We start from the raw sequence: 25,579 nt of genomic DNA on the forward strand, positions 1-25,579 counted from the left end.
ATTGATAAGCATAATGATGATGTTTTAATGAATTTAATTGCACATTCCTTATGTTCTTGCAGAGTTGCCAACCAGCCACTTCAACATCCAGCAGTTTACTTGTAATAACTTTTCCCCCTTTCTCTTGCCAGGGAGCATAATTATTCTTGCGGTAATTCCTCTCTCTCTCTCTCTCTCTGCTCCCCTTCCCTCTCTCTTTTTCTCAGTGTTTTTTTCCCTTTCTGGGAATTACTCTAAATGGATATCTTTGAAAAGAGGGTGGCAGGCTGCTTTTGGTACAGGACTTACCAAGGACCCCTTCATCAAAGAAGCCCTTGTGACCACGCTCTGGACCTGAGCCAATCAGATCATCTTGCTGTCTGTTTCTGAAAAAACTCTGACCCTGGTATGCAAGTCGAGCCGGAATCTGCAGACAGGCTGACTGCACTCTTAGGCCAACCTGTCTTAGCTGACTGAAAAAACGCTGAAGGGAAAATTACCTGTTTGGCTCCAGACGGAATTAACTTTTTTTTTCTATATACACACACAAGTATGTTTATTATTTTTTGTTTAAAAGCGTTTGCCTATCTAATATATTCATTAATGTTATCTGGTCAGTACTTGAAACATTTTGAAATATGTGCAAATGCAATAAGGCTACAAGGCCTGGAGGCAAAATAAGATGAATTTTCTAATTAAATGACAGAAAACTGTTTGGGGATTAACGAATGGAGTTCTGTAATCTGTTTACGGGCGCTGCTCCATGCAGGGACATATGGTCCATGTACAGGCCCTGGTGGCTTAGGGGGCCTGGATACCAACCAGCCCGGTCCCTCCCCTACCCCTCTTCAAACCTCACACACCTTGACTCAGATACTGCAGGTAGGTGGTGAGGCCCCAGTCTCAGCAGATCCACCCCTGCCCCCGTCCCTTCTCAAGCAGCCCAGGGCTCGGCTCACCCACTGGGAGTCCACTGTCCCAAGCCGGTATCTTCCTGCCCTGGGTGCCAAAGAAATGCCACAGAATTTTGAGTAAACTTATCCTCTGAGCAGAGTCCTCGAAAAGTCTTACATTCTCTTCAACCCTCAGGCCCACGTTTTTGACATTTCTAGACAATTCCAGAAAAAGGTCATAATTGAGAAATATATTTGATAGTTGCTATCTGAGAAAAGGTACCAACACGTTTCTTTCCTGGACCCATTCTAGAATTTTCCTCTGAAAACTCAGGCACACGGATGCTGCACACACAGCGTGGCTCCTGCACGCTGGCACCGAAACAGAGAAGATATGACCTTTGCCCTCAGGGGTAGGGTCTGGACACCTCCACACCTGGTATCTTCAGGATTAGTGTGAATGCTTAAAAAATAACAGTTTTGGGCTTCCCTGGCGGCGCAGTGGTTGACAGCCCGCCTGCCGATGCAGGGGACGCGGGTTCGTGCCCCAGTCCGAGAAGATCCCACATGCCGCGGAGCGGCTGGGCCCGTGAGCCATGGCCGCTGAGCCTGCGCGTCCGGAGCCTGTGCTCCGCAACGGGAGAGGCCACAGCAGTGGGAGGCCCGCGTACCGCAAAAAAAAAAAACAAAACAGTTTTATGTCACTAATGTGTTAACAGTGGCACAACGTACAGGTGATAGAATTATTGTGCCATGTATTTTTAATTTGTACTTTTCAGAATTTTCCAAAATTTCTATAGTGAACTTTTACTTTTGTAGGAATATAATATGTTATTAAAAAGAAACTTCTTGGGAGCACTGCACAGGCACATTCCTGAATTACATGGAGTCGAGTTAGGGATAACAGGCCAGGCGACATCCAGTCATGGTGAAAGGGGGTCTGAATCCAAAGAGGGAGGAGGGGGGATTTTATTTTATTTTTTTATTTTTTATTTTTTTGCGGTACGCGGGCCTCTCACTGTTGCGGCCTCTCCCGTTGCGGAGCACAGGCTCCGGACGCGCAGGCTCAGCGGCCATGGCTCACGGGCCCAGCCGCTCCGAGGCATGTGGGATCTTCCCGGACCGGGGCACGAACCCGCGTCCCCTGCATCGGCAGGCAGACTCTCAACCACTGCGCCACCAGGGAAGCCCAGGAGGGGGGATTTTAATGAGTGGGGCAGCCTGAGAGTCACAGCTGGCTTGGGCTAACTTCCTGGAGTGTTAAATCAAGTAATAACAAAAATATGACTGTGTTTTACATAACGAGATTTCATAACTTCCTGAGAAGTAAACAGTCCGTTCCCCCTTGGTTGTTTCCTCCTATGGAATGTCTACCTTCTTGCTTTCGGTTCAGCCTTTCCCCAAAGTTTTCTTTATCTACACAGAAGCACGATGGCCCAAACAGAATACCAACCCTATTCGCTCTGGTGGTCCAGCTTGCACAACAGGGGCTATATCAAATTGCAGGAAGATATGTGCTCCCTTCTCTCCCTGGCTCCTAGCTTCCTACCTGTGCTGTGTGCAGAATTCTTCCTGTTACAGATTTAGAGTTGACCCTGGAAAGGACAGATGAAAATTCTCTGATGGTTTGAGTCACTCTGACCTAAAGGGTTTTCTCCCACTTTTACAATCCCCACGAGGTCCTGGACATAAGCTGAAATTGAGGCTTTCCTACCCATTAAAAAAAAATCAAATTCTTTTCATATAATAAATTCACAGAGAATGATCATACTCTGTTCCTGGCTACTTCAACTCTGGGTAGGCAGAACACAAATCAGGGGGGAAAAGTCTATTTTTGCCCTTGCACAGTCTCTTTTCCCATACCAAGGGGTAAAGAGCTCATTTTCATTGTAATTGTATTTCTGAATGAGCAATGAAAAAATGATAGAAAAAATTTCTTGCAAATAGTGCATGGCATGTTATAAAACTATTAGATAACAGTAATTAGAGGTCTGGTTTCAACAGCACATGGTTAATCTGGAGGGAAAATGCTCACAGTTTAAGCAGAATAAACTCTAGGATTTGCACACTGTCTACCATTTTGAGAATAGTAACTCTGAGAGAAAAAAAGAAAAAAAGTTAACTCATTCTCCTTCCAAAGTGGAGAAAAGTGGCTTGGAGATGTTAGTTCTTTCTGGTTATGGGATTAAGGGTTGTATTATCTTTATATTTAAAAAAATGAAGCTTCTTGGTTACTTCTCTTATGGACACAAACCTGGAGAAGGAATTCTTTTTTGCAAAAATAAGTTGTAAGTCTAACAGCTGATAAGACATATCACTCTGTATATGTTATAGGTAAACTCTCCTTATATTGCCATCCTCTTAGGGGCAGTGTCTATGTTATGTAATCTTATCTTTTTAAAAGGTGATTTTTTTCCCCCAATGTATAACTAAATCTGATTTAATTTTAAGAAACTTTCTGTAAAATACATGTACCAATCAGGAAAAAAATCTTTTTTTCAGGTCACATGTCTTACTTTATTGATTTGTAAAATATGGTTTCAGAGCCCACAAACTATAGACCTCTAACATACCAAAAAAAAAAAAAAAAAAAAAAGTGGTGGGTGGGGAGGATAAAGTCCATATAAGTGAAATGAAGGACCACGACTAAGCCTGTGTTATACCTGAAGCCAAACCACCACAGCCCCCATGACATGAAATTTAAGGAGGTAAATAGCAGACGTTGACCCAGCACCATAGTTCTTTCTCGCCAATAGACTGATACTGGAGTTAGATACTTTGGCACAGAAAACAATCCATGGTTTACTATGTGAGGGAGACATTCAGTCTGAAAGTTGTTCTTCACGTAAAGAAAGCAGGCCTTATAAACTCTGGTTGCCATAGCAGGGGAGGAAATACAGTTTTAGTGGGAATTTTCCCAAAGAATATTTCCACCGAGGGAGAATGATACCTTCAGCATTTTCAAAGGTTTCTCAAATAAGCACAAAGGTCAGAAAGTGCTAGAGCAACAGAAACGCAGTGGATGACATCTGTGCATTATTCTTTCGGGAATTGTGGCTGGTGAATAGGAGACTCTTCTGTAATTAGGATATTAAATGCTGTCGTAGAGTAGCTGACAGTGTAATTCAAATAGCACAGACCAGGAAGGGACACAGGGGAGGATCAGAGGACAAAATGGAATCAGTGTGACAATGAAAGAGGAGGCTCTGGTTGGAGCCAGACTGGGCTTGGCCCTGGGAACTCCTGACCATGGGTTTCACCACAGCTCAGGCAGGGAGGAATTGGTAATTGACACCTGGAAGCTCCTCATGACTGCATATTATGGTTTCTCTATACCTGTTTCCAGTTTATAGTTCTTTATGTGACCTATGCATAGTCATGCCTACACTACAACTTTGGTCCTTCTCAACCTGGGAAGAGAGACCGGCCTTTTCTCTGAATTCTGAGTTAAAAGAACTCTTTAGTTGTAGTTAAGAAGATGTACCTGGCACCTGATTGGATAAGACCAGGTAAATAGTAGCCATTAGAGAATGCTGTCTGACCTCTGCCTACTCTACCATCATGAAAACTCATCGTGAAGATGGTGGTGTGGGAAGACATGGAGTTAGCATCTCCTCACAACTAGGGCGCCTGACGGCCACTGGTGGGGGAACTCTGATGCCCAAGGAAACAGGAGGAACCTCAAAGTGAACCGGTAGGATGTAGGGGGACTGAGAGGGGAGGAGAAGTGGAGGCCAGACAGGATTGGCGCCTCTGAGGCTGGGGAGATCAGGAGAGGCAGGCGAGAGGGACTCTCCAGGAAGGGCGGGAGGGGAGCAGAGGGCAATCGCCTGGCCCACTCGGGCCAGGGAGCCTGCTGAGCTCCCAGGCTTGTACCCCCCCACAAAGCCCCATCGAAGCCACGTGGGTCCTGGGGGCATAGGAGGGAGACCTGGGACATCAGGAGAGGCAGGCAGGAGGGGCCCTCCCAGACCAGAGGAGTGGGAAAGGAGCAGAGGGTGATTGCCCCGCCCACTCGGGTACGGGGAACCTGCTGAGCTCCAGGTGAGGTCCCCCATCCTCTGAGACCAGGGAGGGGGGCACGCCTGGGAGCCTTCCGTTCCTTGAGTCTAAGCCCCACCCCCCACGGCTCCCAGGGCCTTTTCCAGCCCTGTGAGTCCTGAGCATTGGCCCCGCCCACCACCCAAACCTCACCCTTGCTTAGGCCCCGCCCTCCACAGCCAAGGCCTTCCCCTACCCTTGTTTTTCTTTTCTCTTTTTCCTCCTCCTCTTTTTTACTATTGTGGTACTGATGTACCTTCCAGTTGTTGATTCATCTATATTTTTATTTTTATATTCTTCCTAAAATATCTGTTAGTTTCCTACTCTAATTTTAATTTTTACTTTGTTATTGCTTTTTTTTTTTTCCCGCCTCAGGCGGCTTGCGTGATCTTAGTTCACAAGTCCAGGGGCAGGCCAAAGCTTCTGCAGTGGGAGCTCCAAATCCAAACCACTGGACTAACAGAGAACCTCAGACCCCAGGGAATATTCATTGGAGTGAGGTCTCACTGAGTTCCTCATCTCAGCACCAAGACCCAGCTCTACCCAACAGCCTGCAAACCCCAGTGTTGGAAGCCTCAGGCCAAACAACCAGTAAGACAGGAACACAACCATACCAATTAAAAAAAAAGAAAAAGAGAGACGGCAAAACAACATGCCAAGTGTCAAGATGAAGGAACAAGGTAAAAACCTACAAGACCAAATAAATGAAGAGGCAATAGGCAATCTACTTGAAAAAGAATTCAGAGTAATGATAGTAAAGATGATCCAGAATCTCGGAAATAGAATGGTGGCATAGATTGAGAAAATACAAGAAATGCTTAACAGAGGTTTAGAAGAACTAAAGAACAAACAAACAGAGATGAACAACACAATAAATGAAATGAAAAATACACTAGAAGGAATCAACAACAGAATAACTGAGGCAGAAGAACGAATAAGTGAGCTGGAAGACAAAATGGTGGAAATAACTGCTGAGGAGCAGAATAAAGAAAAAAGAATGAAAAGAATTGAAGACAATTTCAGAGACCTCTGGGACAACACTAAGTGCACCAACATTCGAATTATAGGGTTCCCAGAAGAAGAAGAGAAAAAGAAAGGGTCTGAGAAAATATTTGAAGACATTATAGTTGAAAACTTCCCTAACATGGGAAAGGAAATAGTCACCCAAGTCCAGGAAGCACAGAGAGTCCCATACAGGATAAATCCTAGGAAAAACACACCAAGACACATATTAATCAAATTAACAAAAATTAAATTCAAAGAAAAAAACATTAAAAGCAGCAAGGGAAAAAAACCAAAAAGTAACATACAAAGGGATTCCCATAAGGTTATCAGCTGATTTTTCAGCAGAAACTCTGCAGGCCAGAAGGGAGTGGCAGGATATACTTAAAGTGATGAAAGAGAAAAACCTAAAACCAAGATTACTATACCCAGCAAGGATCTCATTATCTCATTCAGATTTGATGGAGAAATCAAAAGCTTCACAGACAAGCAAAAGCTAAGAGAATTCAGCACCACCAGACCAGCTTTACAACAAATGCTAAAGAAACTTCTCCAAGCAGGAAACACAAGAGAAGAAAAAGACCCACAAAAACAAACCCAAAACAATGAAGAAAATGGTAACAGGAACATACATATCGATAATAACCTTGAATGTAAATGGATTAAATGCCCCAACCAAAAGACACAGACTGGCTGAATGGATACAAAAACAAGACTGGTATATATGCTGTCTACAAGAGACCCACTTCAGACCTAGGGACACATACAGACTGAAAGTGAAGGATTAGAAAAATATATTCCATGCAAATGGAAATCAAAAGAAAGCTAGAGTAGCAATACTCATATCAGATAAAATAGACTTTAATATAAAGACTGTTACAAGAGATAAGGTGGGACACTACATAATGATCAAAGGATGAATCCAAGAAGATATAACAATTATAAATGTTTATGTACCCAACATAGTAGGAGCACCCCAATACATAAGGCAAATGCTAACAACCATGAAAGAAGAAATCAACAGTAACACAATAATAGTAGGGGACTTTAACACCCCACTTACACCAATGGACAGATTATCCAAACAGAAAATAAATAAGGAAACACAAGCTTTAAATGACACAATAGACCAGATAGATCTAATTGATATTTACAGAACATTCCACTCAAAAGTGGCAGAATACATTTTGTTCTCAAGTGCACAGAGAACATTCTCCAGGGTCGATCACACCTTGGGTCACAAATCAAGTCTTGGAAAATTTAAGAAAACTGAAATCGTATCAAGCATCTTTTCTGACCACAATGTTAGGAGATTGGAAATCAATTACAGGAAAAAAACTGTAAAAAACACAAATATATGGAGGCTAAACAGTGCGCTACTAAATAACCAAGAGCTCACTGAAGAAATCAAAGAAATTAAAAAATACATAGAAACAAATGACAATGAAAACACGACGACCCAAAACCTACAGGATGCAGCAAAAGCAGTTCTAAGAGGGAAGTTTAAAGCAATTCAATCTCACCTCAAGAAACAAGAAAAATCTCAAGTAAACAATCTAACCATACACTTAAAACAACTAGAGAAAGAAGAACAAAGAAAACCCAAAGTCAGTAGAAGGAAAGAAATCATAAAGATCAGAGCAGAAATAAATGAAATAGAAACGAAGAAAACAATAGCAAAGATCAATAAAACTAAAAACTGGTTCTTTGAGAAGATAAACAAAATTGATAAACCCTTAGCCAGACTCATCAAGAAAAAAAGGGAGAGGACGCAAATCAATAAAATTAGAAATGAAAAAGGAGAAATCACAACCGACACTGCAGAAATACAAAGGATTATAAGAGACTACTACGAACAACTATATGACAATAAAATGGACAACCGCAAAGAAATGTACAAATTCTTGGAAAGGTACAATTTTCTTTTTTTGTGGTACGCGGGCCTCTCACTGTTGCGGCCTCTCCCGTTGCGGAGCGCAGGCTCCGGATGCACAGGCTCAGAGGCCATGGCTCACCGGCCCAGCCGCTCCGCGGCATGTGAGATCTTCCCGGACCGGGGCACGAACCCGTGTCCCCTGCATCGGCAGGCGGACTCTCAACCACTGCGCCACCAGGGAAGCCCGGAAAGGTACAATTTTACAAGACTGAACCAGGAAGAATTAGAAAATATAAACAGACCTATCACAAGTAATGAAATTGAAACTGTAATTAAATATCTTCCAACAAACCAAAGTCCAGGACCAGATGGCTTCACAGTGAATTCTATCAAACGTTTAGAGAAGAGCTAACACCCATCCTTCTCAAACTCTTTCAAAAAATTGCAGAGGGAGAAACACTCCCAAATTCATTCTACGAAGCCACCATCACCCTGATACCAAAACCAGAAAAAGATATCACAAAAAAAGAAAATTATAGACTAATATCACTGATGAACATAGATGCAAAAATCCTGAACAAAATCCAACAGCACATTAAAAGGATCATACACTATGATCAAGTGGGATTTATCCCAGGGATGCAAGGATTCTTCAATATATGCAAATCAATCAATGTGATACACCACATTTACAAATTAAGGAATAAAAACGATATGGTCGTCTCAATAGATGCAGAAAAAGCTTTTGACAAAATTCAACACCTATTCATGATAAAAACTCTCCAGAAAATGGGCATAGAGGGAACCTACCTCAACATAATAAAGGCTATATATGACATTCTATATGTCAAAGGCTATATATGACATATATGACATATATATGAGCATTCATCATACTCAATGGTGAAAAACTGAAAGCATTTCCACTAAGATCAGAAACAAGACAAGGATGTGTACTCTTGCCACTCTTATTCAACATAGTTTTGGAAGTCCTAGCCACAGCAATCAGAGAAGAAAAAGAAATACAAATTGGAAAAGAAGAAGTAAAACTGTCACTGTTTGCCAATGATGTGATACTATACATAGAAAATCCTAAAGATGCCACCAGAAAACTACTAGAACTAATCAATGAATTTGGTAAGGTTGCAGGATACAAAACTAATGCACAGAAATCTCTTGCATTCCTATACGCTAATGATGAAACATCTGAAAGAGAAATTAAGGAAACACTCCCATTTACCATTGCAACAAAAAAGAATAAAATACCTAGGAATAAAGCTACCTAAGGAGACAAAAGACTTGTACAGAAAACTATAAAACACTGATGAAAGAAATCAAAGATGACATAAACAGATGGAGAAATATACCATGTTCTTGGATTGGAAGAATCAATATTGTGAAAATGACTATACTACCCAAAGCAATCTACAGATTCAATGCAATCCCTATCAAACTACCAATGGCATTCTTCACAGAATTACAACAAAAAATTTCACAATTTGTATGGAAACACAAAATACCCCGAATAGTCAAAGCAATCTTGAGAAAGAAAAATGGAGTTGGAAGAATCAGGCTCCCTGACTTCAAACTATACCACAAAGCTATAGTAATCAAGACAGTATGGTACTGGCACAAAAACAGAAATACAGATCAATGGTAGAAGATAGAATGCCCAGAGATAAACCCACGAACACATGGGCACCTAATTTACAATAAAGGAGGCAAGAACAAACACTGGAGAAAAGATAGCCTCTTCAATAAGTGGTGCTGGGAAAACTGGACAGCTCCATGTACAAGAATGAAATTAGAACACTACCTAATAGCGTACACAAAAACAATCTCCAAATGGATTAAAGATTTAAATGTAAGACCAGACACTATAAAAACTCTTAGAGGAAAACAGGAAAAAGACACTTTGACATAAACCACAGCAAGATCTTTTTTGACTCACCTCCTAGAGTAACGGAAATAAAAACAAATATAAACAAATGGCACTTAAAAGCTTTTGCACAGGAAAGGAAACCATAAACAAGACAAAAAGACAACCCTCAGAAAGGGAGGAAATATTTGCAAATGAAACAATAGACAAAGGATTAATCTCCAAAATATACAAACAGCTCATGGAGCTCAATATTGAAAAAACAAACAATCCAGTTAAAAAATGGGCAGAAGACCTAAATAGACATTTCTCCAAAGAAGATATACTGATTGCCAACAAACACATGAAAGGATGCTCAACATCACTAATCATTATAGAAATATAAATCAAAACTACAATTAGGTATTACCTCATGCTGGTCAGAATCGCCATCACCAAAAAATCTAGAAACAGTAAATACTGGAAAGGGTGTGGTGAAAAGGGAACCCTCCTGCACTGTTGATGGGAATGTAAATTGATACAGCCACTATGGAAAACAGTATGGAGGTTCCTTAAAAAACTAAAAGTAGAACTACCATATGACCCAGCAATCCCACTACTGGGCATATACCCTGAGAAAACCATAATTCAAAAAGAGACATGTACCACAATGTTCATTGCAGTACTATTTACAATAGCCAGGACATGGAACCAACCTAAATGTCCACTGACAGATGAATGGATAAAGAAGATGTGGCACATATATACAATGGAATATTACACAGACATAAAGAGAAATGAAATTGACTTATTTGTAGTGAGGTGGATGGACCTAGAGTCTGTCATACAGAGTGAAGTAAGTCAGAAAGAGAAAAGCAAATACCGTACGCTAACGCATATATACGGTATCTAAAAAAAAAAAAAAAAAAAAAATGGTACTGATGAACCTAGTTGCAGGGCAGGAATAAAGACGTAGACATAGAAAATGGACTTGAGGACACGGGGTGGGAGGGTGAAGCTGGGGCGAAGTAAGAGTACCATCGACATATATACACTACCGAATGTAAAATAGTTGGCTGGTGGGAAGCAGCAGCATAGCACAGGTAGATCGGCTTGGTGCTTTGCGATGACCTAGAGGGGTGGGATAGGGAGGGTGGGAGGGAGGCTCGAGAGGGAGGGGATGTGGGGACATATGCATGCATATGGCTGATTCTCTTTGTTGTGCAACAGAAACTAACACAGTATTGTGAAGCAATTACACTCCAATAAAGATCTATTTAAAAATTAAAAATAAATAAATAAATAAAATAAATTAAAAAAAAGAAAACTCACTGTTGAGCAAAGGAAGCACAGCTGCCACCTGCAAGCACTGAAATACCTCAAAGTGACTGTCTAACCAATGAGTGTAGAGATCAACTCCCTATCTTTGCAGGTACGTGGTATTAAATTCATCCTTTCCTGTGGCTTTTCTTTTTGCACCATTCTAAAATGCATAATCTCTAGGAGTTGGGTCTAGTGGCCTAGACTATCTCTAGGGTCCCAGACTCTTATTCCAGTTCTTTGTTTTAATGGAGAGATGGACAATTTTAGTTCTTTTATTGATCCAATTGACAAAGGTGACTATAACTGCCTCTACTGAGACCATAAATTTTAGATTAACAATACTTTAAATGATATCTTAACTGCTACCCCATGATGCCTAACAGGGTCTGAATAGTTTGTTTTACAATTGTTCCTCCCTATCTCTCAGGATCATATGAAGATAAGACAACACCTCTACTGCCTCGAGTCATTTGGAAGAGAATGCTCTCTAAATCCAAGGAATGGTGTGATTTCTATGATTCTATGAAGACATTTACAGGATTCATAGGGATAATTAACATGTGTTTCTCTGCCTCTCTCACTATATATCAATATCTCTCTTCACTTCTTAAAATGTGCTCAGTATTCTCTCAAGGTGCACACTTCGCTGCCACATATAAAATTGCTTAATGCTAATAAAATTGCAAAGGGCTTTGCCCTAACAATTCCAATCATGCTATTAAATGCAGTTAATGAAATGAAAGAGATAAAAGAAATAGTTTCCAGAATTCAGCCTAGGTGTATCTTGGGCAGAACATCTACAAATACTTGAGGCCATGTGTTCCAACAGGAGGGACTTGGGCTAATAGTTCTTAAAGCAAAAATCTTGTGGCCAAGAGCATCTGTACTAGAAATGTTTATGTACAACCAATCAGGCTTTATTGGGTGGTGCAGTGAATCAGACTCTAGGAGATCACCCCAGGTAGGCAGCAGGTTGGATAGAAGGCAGTTGTTGACCCACTGGTATTTAAAACAATGATTTGAAGGTCGCATGCGTCTTAGCAGACCACAAACCCATGGGCTTGCTTCTCTCACCTTCCACTGACCCTTCCTCTTAAGGTGCAGGATACACTGCTGGGTATTCTCCCTTTCTAGACTGCCCTTGGTGAACATTACAGGTGAATTTCAACCAAATTCCAAAGTGAGAAAAAGAGAGCCTACTGCTTCCAGAACTGGCCCTGCACAGAGCTGGTCTGGCCCAAAGTCTTACCACTTAGTAAAGAGCAATACCCACTGCATAGTTACCTGCTTAATACTGGCGCTTGGTAGGAATGGTTCTTAACCTGTTTGGGACTTGGCCGTCTCTCAGTGGAAACAATATAGTACTAGAATTACATTACTCACAGCCTAGGCAGAAATGCAAATTAGACTGTTTTGTTTGGCTTAGTTGATGTCTGAAAAAGCTTGGATTGAATGCTTTAAGATAGTCCATGCACACCTTGGTTCACCCCAGGCCCTCCACTTCCTGTTGTGTAACATTTGGCCAGCCCCACCTGGCACATTTATGTGACCCACCTGCTCACTCAGATATCTGACCTCTGGTCTAGAAGCGAAGGTGCATCTTTCAGGGTCTTTCCTTAGTAATTATTCAACACTGCTCTCTTCCGTCTGTATGATTAGTTAACCAGCAGGGAGTTAATTGTTGAGTTCCTACTGTGTGTCTGCAATGCTAGATGCTGGCGTCACAGAGGTTACTCCCTGCCTTCTAGAAGCTTGCTCTCTAGTCCATGCCCCGGCCCGTCAGTGCTCTTTCTGATAAAAGACAGACTACCATCCCATGAAACCTTTCTTCAGCCCTTACAAAGAAAGTGACCACAATCTTCTTTTCTCTCCCCTGAAAGGATGAGCACTTCACACCAAACACCAGTTTAAGCACTGAAATTATTCTATAGGACTACGAAACCTGCAGCATCCACGTTTACAGTTCAAACAGATAAAGAAGGGGGAAAAACAACTCACATCTAGGAGACAGTAGAAAAAGAAGAGAACAAAACACATGTCCATACACTTGCCCTTAAAATCAGGGGAAAACCAATTGGGAAACTTTCATTTTCTTGTTGGATGTCTATTTAAAAAAATCCCATGTGATACGTGTGTCTATGGAAACCTTCGTTATCTCAAAGATAGGTACTAAAGGCCGTTGTTGCCATGGAACGAGCAGTATTTGCTTTTTATTCTATTGCACAATATCTAATTACAGAGACCCTGATAAAATTATGCATTCCTAAGCACAAATTAAGGCCATTCTACAGGAGCCTTCATGCACATACTTTATTTGTCAAATTTCATTAAAAACAAAAATCAGGGATGACTTTGGGGTAAGCAGTCTAACCAGACTCATCCCCTTCCAAGATGGAAATTGTCTTAAGCCTGTATTTGGCCCTGATGGAGTGTCCGAGGTGAAAGGTCAGTTCCCTTCCTTTATTCTCCCACAAAAGCCTAAGTCGAAACTCTAAAGCCCCTTCTCCCATTGGATGCACAGGATACATATTTAAAAATCAGTCTCTTTGTTTCCTCTGGAAATACAATAATCAATTTAATAGCATGGAAGGCCGAGCTGCTCTTTTGAAAAGATAACATGTTACAAAATACAGTTGATACCCCTTCCCCCGTAGCTTGTGCTTCTGCCCATGTTTCTATTCTTTTACTACATATGTATGCATCTATAAACAGGTGTACTATTTTTTTTAACATAATGCTCTATACGCAGCACTTCAAAAATTATCTTTTGGGGCTTCCCTGGTGGCGCAGTGGTTGAGAGTCCGCCTGCCGATGCAGGGGACACGGGTTCGTGCCCCAGTCCGGGAAGATCCCACACGCCGCGGAGCGGCTGGGCCCGTGAGCCATGGCCGCTGAGCCTGCGCGTCCGGAGCCTGTGCTCCACAATGGGAGAGACCACAGCAGTGAGAGGCCCGCGTATCGCTAAAAAAAAAAAAAAAAAAAAAAAAATTATCTTTTGACTCAACATAATAGTTCCAGGATGCATGTGTGTGTGCACATGTGTGTATGATTCACTTATGTATTTTAACTACCATACAGTGTTCTGTTGTATTGACCCTCCCCCACTGATGAATCTTTATGTCGCTTCTAAATTTCTGCTTTTCCAATGTTGCAATGAACATACTGGTACGTGGCCTTTTCTCAGTACCTGCAAAGATTTCTCTTAAAGTATTAAATTGGAGTATAGCTAAATTAAAGAGAATCAATGTCTAGATCCCTAACTTCCATATGTATTTTTATTTGTTGAAGCCAGTCTTCTGAGACTATGCCTGTGATCCAAGTATCACGCCAGCGTTCTTTCACCACCGTGTTTCCTCAGTTGCCTTCTCCCACTTCACTAAGTTGCTTTGCCCTGGGTGTACTGGCTCCCCAGTGCCAAGTAAAGAGACGAGACAATAGGAATGACTGCTGTAAGTAGCTGCTCCTTTCATCAAGGACCACAGATCCAAGCTGGAGCTTTGAGTTTCTCCCAGTTTTACACATATTCCTGTGAAGGGTGATGCACGGTGCTCAGTGGGTAATAGGATGGTCTGAATTCAGACATATTGTACAGTGAAGTGGTGCAAATTTTGACAGTTTTTGTTCACTGAAAGTGTAATAACTTTACCTTTTTCATCTCCTAATTTATTTTCAAAGAATGCAGCTTTCTTGATAGTCTTGTGGGGACAAAGCAAAGAAAGTGTCTGAAGATGTACTGATGGTGGCAGCACCTTACACCTGCCTTGTGACAGATTCACAGAGAGGCTTGATGCTCTCTGCTCCATACGTCCACCTCCTTCCTAGCTTCCCAGCTACTTCAGAACTAGAATTCAGAGCGACAAGCTTCTCCCAGGGACATGTACTAACACATCTGTTTAAATGGAAAAAATGAAATCAGACTTGTTCTATCAGAAAACGAGTCCACTGGATTGTTTCATTTACAGTGAAGACTGGTTTTGCTAATTGGGCTACGCAGAGGATGTTTCCCTTATTTAAACGAGCTCAATCCGTTGCTTCAAGGTTTTGAGAATGTATTTAAAGTGCATAAGATAATATCGTTGTCTTCAACAATGTTCTATTGGCAAAGATGGATCAACGTGAACAATAACTTGATTCTCCCCAACTCTTTTCAAGTATATTTGGTTAAACAAGGTACCTCAAGGAGAAAAAGAGTAACAGGTGTCATTTGTGTGAGATACTTGTGTACACAGTCACTTAGGGCACTTCCTGCTTTTGGAACAAGCAATAAAGAACTTGTTGGGCAATTTCCCTGCATCTCTGCTGAGGAATGTAAGTCTGGGGAAAACGTGGTTGGCTCAGGTAATATGATAACACGTACTACTGTAGGTGAGTCACCAACTGTAGGAATAAAATAGGGTTTATTTAAATAGCTCTTTTGTTGCTGTAGACTGAGAATCTAACCACCTTAGGAAAAAGGGCGTAGCCTCTCTTGGAAGTCCGCCTCCTCATCACAATTCTGAAATGTAACCTCAGATCTCATCGCTGGATGACAGAACTGCCACGAAGTATTTAGGATGCCCCCGTCTGCTTGGGTGAGGCTGCGCTGAAGCGAGCATGTCAGCAGCCTATGGTAGAAGGAGTGTCTTACGTAGGAAGCCTAGTGCTGCCTCCACCGTGACCAGCCATAGGTCACTTCCTCTCTCGGGGCCTCAGTTTCTCCTTCTGTGAAATGAGGGGATGGAGCACATATTCTCCTGAGGTTCCCTCTCATCATCCTGGCCTCTCCAATGTGACTACAAGGCCCAGGCTGGTGCTTCCCCCGGGACCTGGCATTGAATTGCCACCATACCCTACACCTGGACCAGGTGAATATGGCTTTCCTTCTGGAGAACTTTTCAAAAACTTCCTGGTAGAGATTTTAGGTACAGATGGGTAACACACAGGGAACCCTGTTCAGCCTCCAAGGAGCAGCAACATGACTTTAGATTCTTCACAGGAACCTGAGTTTGCCAGAAGGAAGCAGCCACACTCTCCTTAACCCTTCTGAGAGCTTCCTTTTACACGGCTTGGGCCTCCGAGCAGGGGTGGAGAAGAACTAAGCATGTATCAAGCCTTTCAGAGCTCAATAAATATTTATTTTGCTCCCTTACCAATATTCTTATGTTTTATTCTAGGCGCCCTAAGAGAAAAAAAAAAAGCTAATAAGGGTACTTGTGGCACATAATAAAAAGAATCCTTGTTTGCTTTATACATATGTCAAATAACAGAGAGTTTCTCAAAGTACTCCCCCACTTTTTTTTTTTTTTTCTGCGGTACGTGGGCCTCTCACCGCTGAGGCCTCTCCCGCTGTGGAGCACAGGCTCCGGACACGCAGGCCCAGCGGCCACGGACCATGGGCCCAGCCGCCCCGTGGCATGTGGGATCCTCCCGGACTGGGGCACCAACCCATGTCCCCTGCATCAGCAGGCGGACCCTCAACCACTGCGCCACCAGGGAAGCCCCACTCCCCCTTTTATAGGAACTGTTCAGAGAGGTAGGGTGATCCCTGAGCAGGGAGACAGGAATGGGATGTAGATGGACCTCTCCCACGTATAAGAGTAGATAAGCGTGCAGGCTCCCAAGCCCGGCTGCTTTGGTTCAGATCTAGCCTCCACCACCTGTTGGCTGTGTGGCTGCGTTGGGTAAATTACTGAATCTCTCTAAGCCTCATTTTCTTCATCTGTAATTTGAAACAGCCTCATAGGTTTCTTACGAGGATCAAATGAAATAAGCAATGTAAACTCACTCAGCCCAGGGACTGGAGCATAGCAAGGGCTAAAATATATTATTACTATATTTTTATCATGTCACCCTACAATTCAGGCATATGAGGAAGTGATTCCCTTGACTTATTCAGTCGGAAAATCTAGCAGTTGAGCAGTCAAATCTGTCATTTGTGAGAGCAATACATGCTGAGTTTTCTTTCCTCCTAGGCATTTTTTTCCCGCTATAAAATGGAAAGCCAGATCAAATTTGCTCAGCTAATTCTGGCCTGAGAGGTGTACTCAGGACCCTCAACATTTGCCTTACAGGTCAGGCTTATCAGCTCACGCCTGTTAGTGCGAAAAACTCCTTTCCTATCACTGCTTCTGCCACTTTCCTTATCCTGTCTTTCTTCTGGAACAAGTGGACTTGCAAGATACTTCAGCCCCTGATTTGGCAAACACACTCGTTCTGTGAGACAGCGTTCCGCCCATGTGAACAACCGCGGGTCCCAGACATTGGAGGGTTTATCAGAAAAAGCCTTTCTTCTGCAGGCGCCAGGGCGTGGAGAGCAGGGCCCCTGCTGGCTGTCCCCCTTCTAATGAGGACTGTCCCACCACTTCCGAAATATGGCTTTTAGGGACACCAGAATAAACGTAAGGGACTGTACTATATTTATCAACCCTTGGGGCGGCCTGAGAAATATTCCCAGCTGGATGCGGGGCAACATGAATTTTAGAACATGGGTGGAGGAGAGGCATGACTTTTGTTTAATACAGAGCTGTTGGAAAATCTCTGTCATGATAAAATTTGTTTCCAACAGAGGTTGAGTTCCAGAGTCTTAAAGGAAGTTGGCCCAAGGGTGCACAGGAGTAGAGCACATCTGTTTCGAGATTCGAATGCCCATTTTTTGGTGTAGCAAATGTTGACTAATGGTGAAATGAGGTATTACCTCTCACCAGTCAGAATGGCCATCATTAAAAAGTCCACAAACAATAAATGCTGGAGAGGGTGTGGAGAGAAGGGAACCCTCCCGTACCGTTGGTGGGAATGTGAATTGGTGCAGCCACTATGGAAAACAGTATGGAGGGTCCTTAAGAAACTAAAAATAGAGCTACCATATGATCCTGCAATCCCACTCCTGGGCATATACCTAGAGAAAAACATGGTCTGAAAGGATACATGCACCCCAACTTTCACTGCAGCACTGTTTACAATAGCCAAGACATGGAAGCAACCTAAATGTCCATCGACAGAGGAATGGATGAAGTAGTGTGGAACATATATATATATAATGGAATATTACTCAGCCATAAAAAGAATGAAATAATGCCATTTGCAGCTACATGGATGGACCTAGAGATTGTCACACTGAGTGACATCAGATAGAGAAAGAGAAATATCGTATGATATCGCTTATATGCGGAATCTAAAAAAAATGATACAAATGAATTTATTTACAAAACAGAAACAGACTCACAGACTTAGAGAATGAATTTATGGTTACTGGGGGGAAGGGAGGTGGGGAGGGATAGTTAGGGACTTTGGGATTGACATGTACACACTGCCGTATTTTAAATGAGTAACCAACTGAAGACCTACTGTATGGCACAGGGAACTCTGCTTAATATTATGTAACAACCTAAATGGGAAAAGACTTTGAAAAAGAATAGATACATGTATATGTATAACTGAATCACTTTGCTGTACACCTGAAACTAACACAACATTGTTAACTACACTCCAGTATAAAATAAAAAGTTAAAAAAAAAAAAGATGAGTTAACATAATTTAATAGATAAGAGCTTGGCCTCTACAGACTGGGTTCAAGTCCTAGCTCTGTCACTTGCTACCCAAGTAACCTTGCTCGAGTTTGCAAAAGCAAATGCAGCTTCTCAGCTCCCGTCCAGCCTTCAGGGTCAGTCTCTCACTTGTTTGGCCTCCTTCCAAGGCCCTGGGAGAGGCCCTAGAAATATGTTCACTTGGTCAAATATTTTTTACAATTTGTAAACATAAGACATATTAACTGCAATCCTTTAGGATGACCGTCTCTTTCTACTCTGACTCTCCCTTGTGTTGGGTAGCACTGGAGTGGCCATGGGGAAAAGCTGAGTTAGGGATAATTTACTTTGGATGCAGTGGGATACGCTTACATGTTACACAGTCATTTCCATGTTTGGGCAGGTTATTGCTAGCTGTCCTGGGCTGGAAACGGCCAACTCATCTAGTGTTGGGACATGAAGGGCCAGGGCCAGAGGTCATACTGTCATATGAACATGCCTTAGAGCAACCGGCTCCAGAGGCATATGGGAGGTACAGAAAGAAATGCACGGAGCCAGAGCTAAGTGTGTGGAAAAAATTCCAAATCTCACAGCTCCATATCTGGGAAAAAAGTGAGATGTTTCTATTTGACGACGATCTTAAAAACTTACATGATTATTACTAATGTTGAACTATGAAGCAAAAAAGAAGCTTTAAATATACTCTCCATAATTAAAAAAAAGTTTGCTCAACCACGTTAGAGGAAAGACTGAGCATCCTCTGTTCTCGTCATAGAAAATGATATTATGAAATACTTGTTAGATGAAGAAATGACCAAAGAATATGCAGCCAAAAATATAGGGGGAAAAAGTATTAAATGTATGTCAAGTGGTTAATAATAAAACTATGTGATTTTTCTGAACTTTGAGGTGTCTGTAGTATTTAACTCCCTTTAAAATTTTGTTGTACTTTCTTTTCTTAACCTAAACAAATATTAACTAATTTTGAATTTAACCTCCCCTCATCAAAGTATCCCCAAATTTGGATTCCACAAAACTTGGATCTGCCCCTGGATGTCTCAGAGTTTCCTGTGAGGATGAAATGAGATGAGTTATGTAAAGTGGCAGCCTCTGCAAGGTAGCTGGCTTGTAGTAAGAATTCCACTATGTATATATTTTATAATCGAGACAGCTTCCCTGTCTTGATTCTCGATCTGATATACATATGCTTGTGGCAAGAGCGTGGAGGCTGAATTGGAAGGGGCTGAGCACTGAGGCAGGGAAGCCAATTCTGAGTCTAAGCTAATGATCTAGACAAGAGAAGATGCGACCTGGATTTTGGTTTCCTCTTGTAATGTGCAATGGATATCTGTCTCTCTGCTCTGAGGCTAACCACAGAAAACTGTCACCTTTGAGGTTTGAAAATAACTGAATATCGGCAATGTCTTATGGTTTAAATATCTGGAATATAAAAAACTCAAACCAACAAGAGAAAAGTGCATTTTTTCTCCAGAAGCATGTCATCTCTCTTCCTCTCACAGGGCAGCTCCCAATATTTCATGTGGATTTCTTCAAGGTACTGTGCACTTGGTCTTGTAAACTCCTCCTGAGGTGGAACGGGAACTTCATTTGTATTTGTAAAATATTAATTCTTAAGCTTGTGCTGGGAAGAGGGGTGTTCATTTATTATGAAGGGTGTTCACTTATTATGTCCTATTTTTAATTTCTGAAATATTTGATTAAAATGTATATAACAGAAGTATTTATCCTTTAATTTTAAAGGGTACTCTCTTGAGAGAGAAAATTGAGAGGCAGCAGAAACTTCTCTGACTGGTCCTTTGTGGTGGGAAATTCGTCAGCCTTAGGTTTACCATGCTGAGTTGAAAGCCAAACCTCAGGAGATCCGAACTTTCCACAAGCAGAGAGAGTTGAGAGTGAAAAATCTCATGAGTACGTCTAACTGGGCTCTGGCTAGCTGGGGCGGAAGTGACATGGCTCAGACACATGCATTGAGGATGTTGTTGTTAATAGTTAATGGTTACTGAGTATTGACAGCTTTCAAGGGGAAGCCACATGGCAGGACAGATTAGCCCCAGTCCTTTGCCCAAGCATACAGCCAGCCAGAAGATGGATGGCAATCCTTTTGTTGCAAATACTTATGCATGACTGAATGAAATAATGAAATAAACAAAAAGATGTCTAAGAGAGACATCTGTGGTAAGTAGTAAACATTTCCAGGCTGGCGAGTTTCATCTTATGTAAGAGCTAATGTGAAGGAAGATGATTTATAATGGGTCTGCACATTGTTTCAGAGGGACATTCATGGATTTGATGGTGGGATGGTAAATTTAACCTCTGAATCCTAATAATGTTCTGTTTTCCAGATGAGCTCAAGGCTTGTCATATTCTAGACCTGGAAAGCATAAATGGCATTATCTTTGTATATACAAATAAAAATCAATTCATTTTCCAAATGTTTAACTCATTCAGGAAGAGTCACACACACCACACACACACACACACACACACACAAATAGATTCCAGCTAAATCAACAATGTTAGCAAAGCTCTTTTTGCTTATCAAATCAGGATATATTAAGTTCAATAAAGGTGCTTGACTTATAAATCTACAAATAACCAGTTATTTTCCTAAGCATCATTTTGATTTATCATCTGAAGTAACATTTCCTGTTCCTTATAGTGGCTTTTTGTTAACTTTCCCCTTAAATAGAAGGAAGTAGTACATCTTTAAATAAAAATATCTCAATAAACTATATCCTCTTGACTATAAAAGGACTATATTTTCTTCCTATGAAAATGATAATAGAACAGAAATGCTGACCAGAAACCTTTTCTCCGTGATATTTTTGGACAAAACACCAGAGGCTGTATTTTCTTACAGACTTGACATCCTGAAAGGAGACCTGAACTAGAGATAAACTAGAGATAAACACTAGAGATAAACCTATTGTCATTCAATGCAAACCATTTAGCACCTCTACTCCTGGAATATTTCCAGCTACTTGTGGAATCATCTTCTCAAATCCACCAGTCTACTTCACCATACTGGAAGGACAAAAACAGTGTTGGGTTTCTCATGCTCTACAAATACAGCCGTATCTCAAAGCCAAGTTTCAGGCTGCCCCAACTCATGTCCCCTAGCAACTCTGCTAATCTGACCTGGCTATGAAGGCTAGGAAGCTGGGTTCCCTATCAGTCTGTTTACTTAACACATGTCACATCTAAAATAAGGATTGCTTTAGCTGAAAAAGCAAGTCATTTATAAGTGTGCATTTATAAGGGCAAAAGTCAAGGCAACTGAGCAAACCACTTGTCAACTTATTTAGAGGAAATTGTGTAATCAACTTAACATACCAGTTAGCCTTTACCTGCAAGGTCAAGCTCAGAGTTCCTGTATATCACCACACTGGCCTATTAATCACTCCGCAGGAAATTCCACATTTTTCTTTAGATTAAACTATAGAAAGTGGAGTGAGAACAGAATCGAGAGGATTTCCTGTTTGTTTCTTTGTTTCCTCTGACTTGGTTGATGTTTCATGATTTACATTTTTTTTTTGACTTGCTTGCTACAGAATTTAAAATAGGTTCCAAATGATAGATTTCAATACGCATCGCTAAAGGGAGCTGTATTGCACAAGGGTAGATCTAGGTATTTGATGGCTGGGTGCCAACTTACTGCTGTAGATTCCAAGTGGAGATAGAAAGCATTGACATTGTTGAACAAGTAACAGATATTTCATTCCGGGGGCGGAGGGGGAAAGGACATAAGCTACTAAATTTAAAACCATTTCCCCTTCTTTTCATGTTGCCAAAAAAGTCCAGATATGTGGTTTTTGAAGACTTCCTAATTTGAGGCATGATTCTCTAAAAAAAAAAATCACCTTGAAATATCTTTAAAATTTTTTACCTGAAACTGTCTTTATTTTGCCTTCATTTTTAAACAGCTTAATTGAGGTATAATTCATATACCATGCCATTTACCCATTTAAGGTTTAAAATTCAATGGTTTTTAGTATATTCACCAAGTTGTACAACCATCATCACAATCAACTTTAGAAAATTTTCATCACTCCAAAGAGAAAACCCATTCCCATTAGCAGTCACCCTCCATTTTCCCTCAACCCCTCCAGCTCTAGGCAACCACTAATCTACTTTCTATCTCTATAGATCTGCCTATTCGGGACATTTCATACAAATGGATTCATACACTACACAGTCTTTTGAGTCTGGTTTCTTTCACTGAGCATGTTTTCAAGGTTCATCCAGGTTGTATTAGTATTTCATTCCTTTTTATGGCCAAATAATAAAATGCCATTTTATTTATCCATTCATCAGTTGATGGACATCGGGTTGTTTCTGCTGTTTGACTATTATGAATAATGCTGCTCTGAACATACATGTGCAAGTTTTTATGTGAACCTATATTGTCATTCCTCTTGGATACATATACCTAGGAGTGGAAATGCTGGTTTGTATGGTAGCTCCATGTTGAACATTGTAAGGAACTGTCCAACTGTTTGACAAAGTGGCTATGCCATTTTACTTTCTCATAAACAGCGGGTGAGGGTTTTGATATCTCCACATCTTTGTCGACACTTGTTATTGTCTGTCTTTTTTATTTTAGCCATTCTACTGGGTGTGAAGTAGTATCTCACTGTGGTTCAAATATTTTAAAGGAAATGTTCACAAGGGATTTCTGTATTGTTTTCCCCTGGCCAGGACTATGAACGCCAACTGCTGTATGATTGTGGTATCCGGTGCAGCAGACAAGATGGAAGGAAGTGCTGGAAACATAGATAAAGTACACAAGAAGTTAGCTCAGAGACTTGGGATGGTCAGGGTCTTATCTGGAGTCTACAATGTTCTGAATTTGTAGACAATTAAAAACATAAAATGACTAAACCATTTGCAAAGGCCATTCAAAGCCGCAACTTCTTTTGTTGTTGTTTGGTATTTTCTTTGCCTGATTTACTTTAGAAGGACAAATTCAGTCTTAACTGCAATGTGTAATTTAAAAAAATGATTAATTTTGCTTCTGAAGAGCCATTTGTAGCTACTGTTCTATTTGAGTAGCTTCCACGCTTATGTTTCCACTTTCTGGGGGGCTTGGACCCAGCAACCAGAAAGATAATCCTCTTTTGTGGACATTCCCACAGTTAACTCCACACACATCTGGATGGCAGTTCAATAGTCCACTGTTATTCAAACAATTTGTAATCACACATACTGTGTGTCAGCTAACAAGCCAGGGTGTATAGCTTTTCAGTATTCCATAGCACGCAGCACGCACAATTTACAAATAAAATAAAAATCTACAGCAAAGACAACAGCACATTCTTCATTGAATAACCGAGTAAAAAGAGTGTCTCTGTTGAAAGACAAGACACCACTTGTTATTTTGACGGTCAGTGAAAAGAGGTATAGAAAACCATATTTCATCTGTTAAGACTTTTAACATGGGAAAGTTCCAAATCTGTGGCGTTGCAGAATCTGGGGCCATATGTTTCTTTAAGCTGAGCTCGAATCAGAGGTGGCCAAATAACCACCAGCAGTACGAAACGCACCTGACAAAATTCTCCAGGCTCATCCCTCCAAGTCATGGTAGATGGGGGAGAATGGGAAGGACGGACGTCTCACCATCGTCAACTGTTTTTCTCATTACTTTCAGCTGGGAGGATGTTGGGAGGGAGAAGTCGAGTTCAACTCCCCAAGTGGCTAACAGTTTTGGAAACAAGGGGTTTGATAAGACCAGAGGAAGTGAACTCGAGCTTGTCCTGAGAAAAAAGGGCTGGGGACAGGCACTCTGCATATACAGCCATCGAGACCCCAGACAAGCCATTAAGATGACAAGGTGGCAGAAATAGCATGCCAACGACCAGTCATTGTGGGATAGGGAGGTGTTGGGAAATGCAACCAGAGGCGCAGCTGTGCAACATTCCACCTGCCCCGCCTGACTGGCAGCATGGTGGCCCCTGACCCTGGGGGGCTGCGTGCATCACTGGGAATCCGGAGCCATTCAGAGCAAGTTAAGGTCTTGGAACACGTTGAGGCCTACTGTGGGATCACTCAGCTAGGTCACTGCTTAAGTCCATAAGACTCAGGGACCAGATGACAAAGTATTTCTTACCCATGAGGGGTTTTCCCCCAGGGTTTCCCCACTGGCTTTTAGCCCGCAATGTGATAACTTGACTCCTAGGCTTTGCTGAAAGCTCCTTAATAGAGGACAGCCCCAAGTCCAAGGTAAATACAGTTCTGTCATCTTGTAAACTCAACAGCCTTGTAAGAAAATAACCATTAAGATCCAGGTGGCTCAAGAGAGGAAGAAACTGTCACTGTTTAATCAGGTTGTATTGGGGAGAAAAGATGAGTTTCACATAGAACTCTGCATGTCTTTATTACTCTCCACCCAAATAATATTAATTCCTTTAATATTTCAGGTGTCTAGTCATTTTTTCCCAATATATCAGGCATTCACTGAGGACCTATTTCGTGCCAGGAAGGGCACTGTATTCCGGAGATATAAAGAAAAAGGAAACACAATGCCTGCCCTCAAGGATCTCACGGCCTCAGAGGAGAGCCACTTCGACACCGTATAATTTATACCATGAACTGAAGGGGAGACAGAAGTCAGCGAGGAGGCCCAGAGGGAAGAATGGTTATTCCAAATGAGGGCTTGGGAGAGCTCCCAAGAGAAGCTAAGATTTAAGCTGAGCCTTGCCAGGTGAGTGAGCTCTACCCGGATGAAGGGAAGTGCAGGCAGAGAGAACATCCCGGATGCTCTGCCAGTGACCAGTGCACATTACTTGCGGCTTGACTGAGGCCTCCTGCGTAGGACAATGTATCAGCCTGGCTAGAAACCAGGTGAGAAATCTAAACTCCCTTCCCATGCTCCACTCTCAGCATTCTGTTCACCCCAGGAATTGGCAAGGGAAACAATTGGATTGTGGTGCAGTGACAAACCCAAACTTCATTAACCAACCAGAACATTCATCTTGATCTCTGGACGTTGGTGGACTTGCAGGAGGGCCTCATGGCCATGCCTAGAGCTGCCCACCGGGGCACACACCTGCATCTTCCGCTCTCTCCTTCACACCAGCTGGAAGGC

General features: G+C 41.7%; 1 protein-coding gene across 14 annotated transcripts in view; it reads right to left on the reverse strand.

Annotated features, from left to right (window-relative positions):
• Positions 1-25,579, reverse strand: part of VTI1A (vesicle transport through interaction with t-SNAREs 1A) — a 368,837-nt gene that overhangs the window by 72,678 nt on the left and 270,580 nt on the right. Inside the window, exon 9 of one of the 14 annotated variants that reach the window (XM_019940013.3) lies at positions 16,359-20,059. The exons of 11 other annotated variants lie outside the window; for them this stretch is intronic. In XM_019940013.3, the coding sequence (XP_019795572.1) occupies positions 20,011-20,059 (49 nt within the window). In that variant the 3' untranslated portion in view covers positions 16,359-20,010. Of the gene's footprint in view, positions 1-16,358; positions 20,060-20,724; positions 20,867-24,613; positions 25,571-25,579 lie in introns of those variants that run through there. 2 more of the 14 variants (XM_019940019.3, XM_019940009.3) reach the window with 2 other exon arrangements.

This window comes from Tursiops truncatus, chromosome 16 (assembly GCF_011762595.2).
Source record: "Tursiops truncatus isolate mTurTru1 chromosome 16, mTurTru1.mat.Y, whole genome shotgun sequence".
Taxonomy (NCBI): domain Eukaryota; kingdom Metazoa; phylum Chordata; class Mammalia; order Artiodactyla; family Delphinidae; genus Tursiops; species Tursiops truncatus.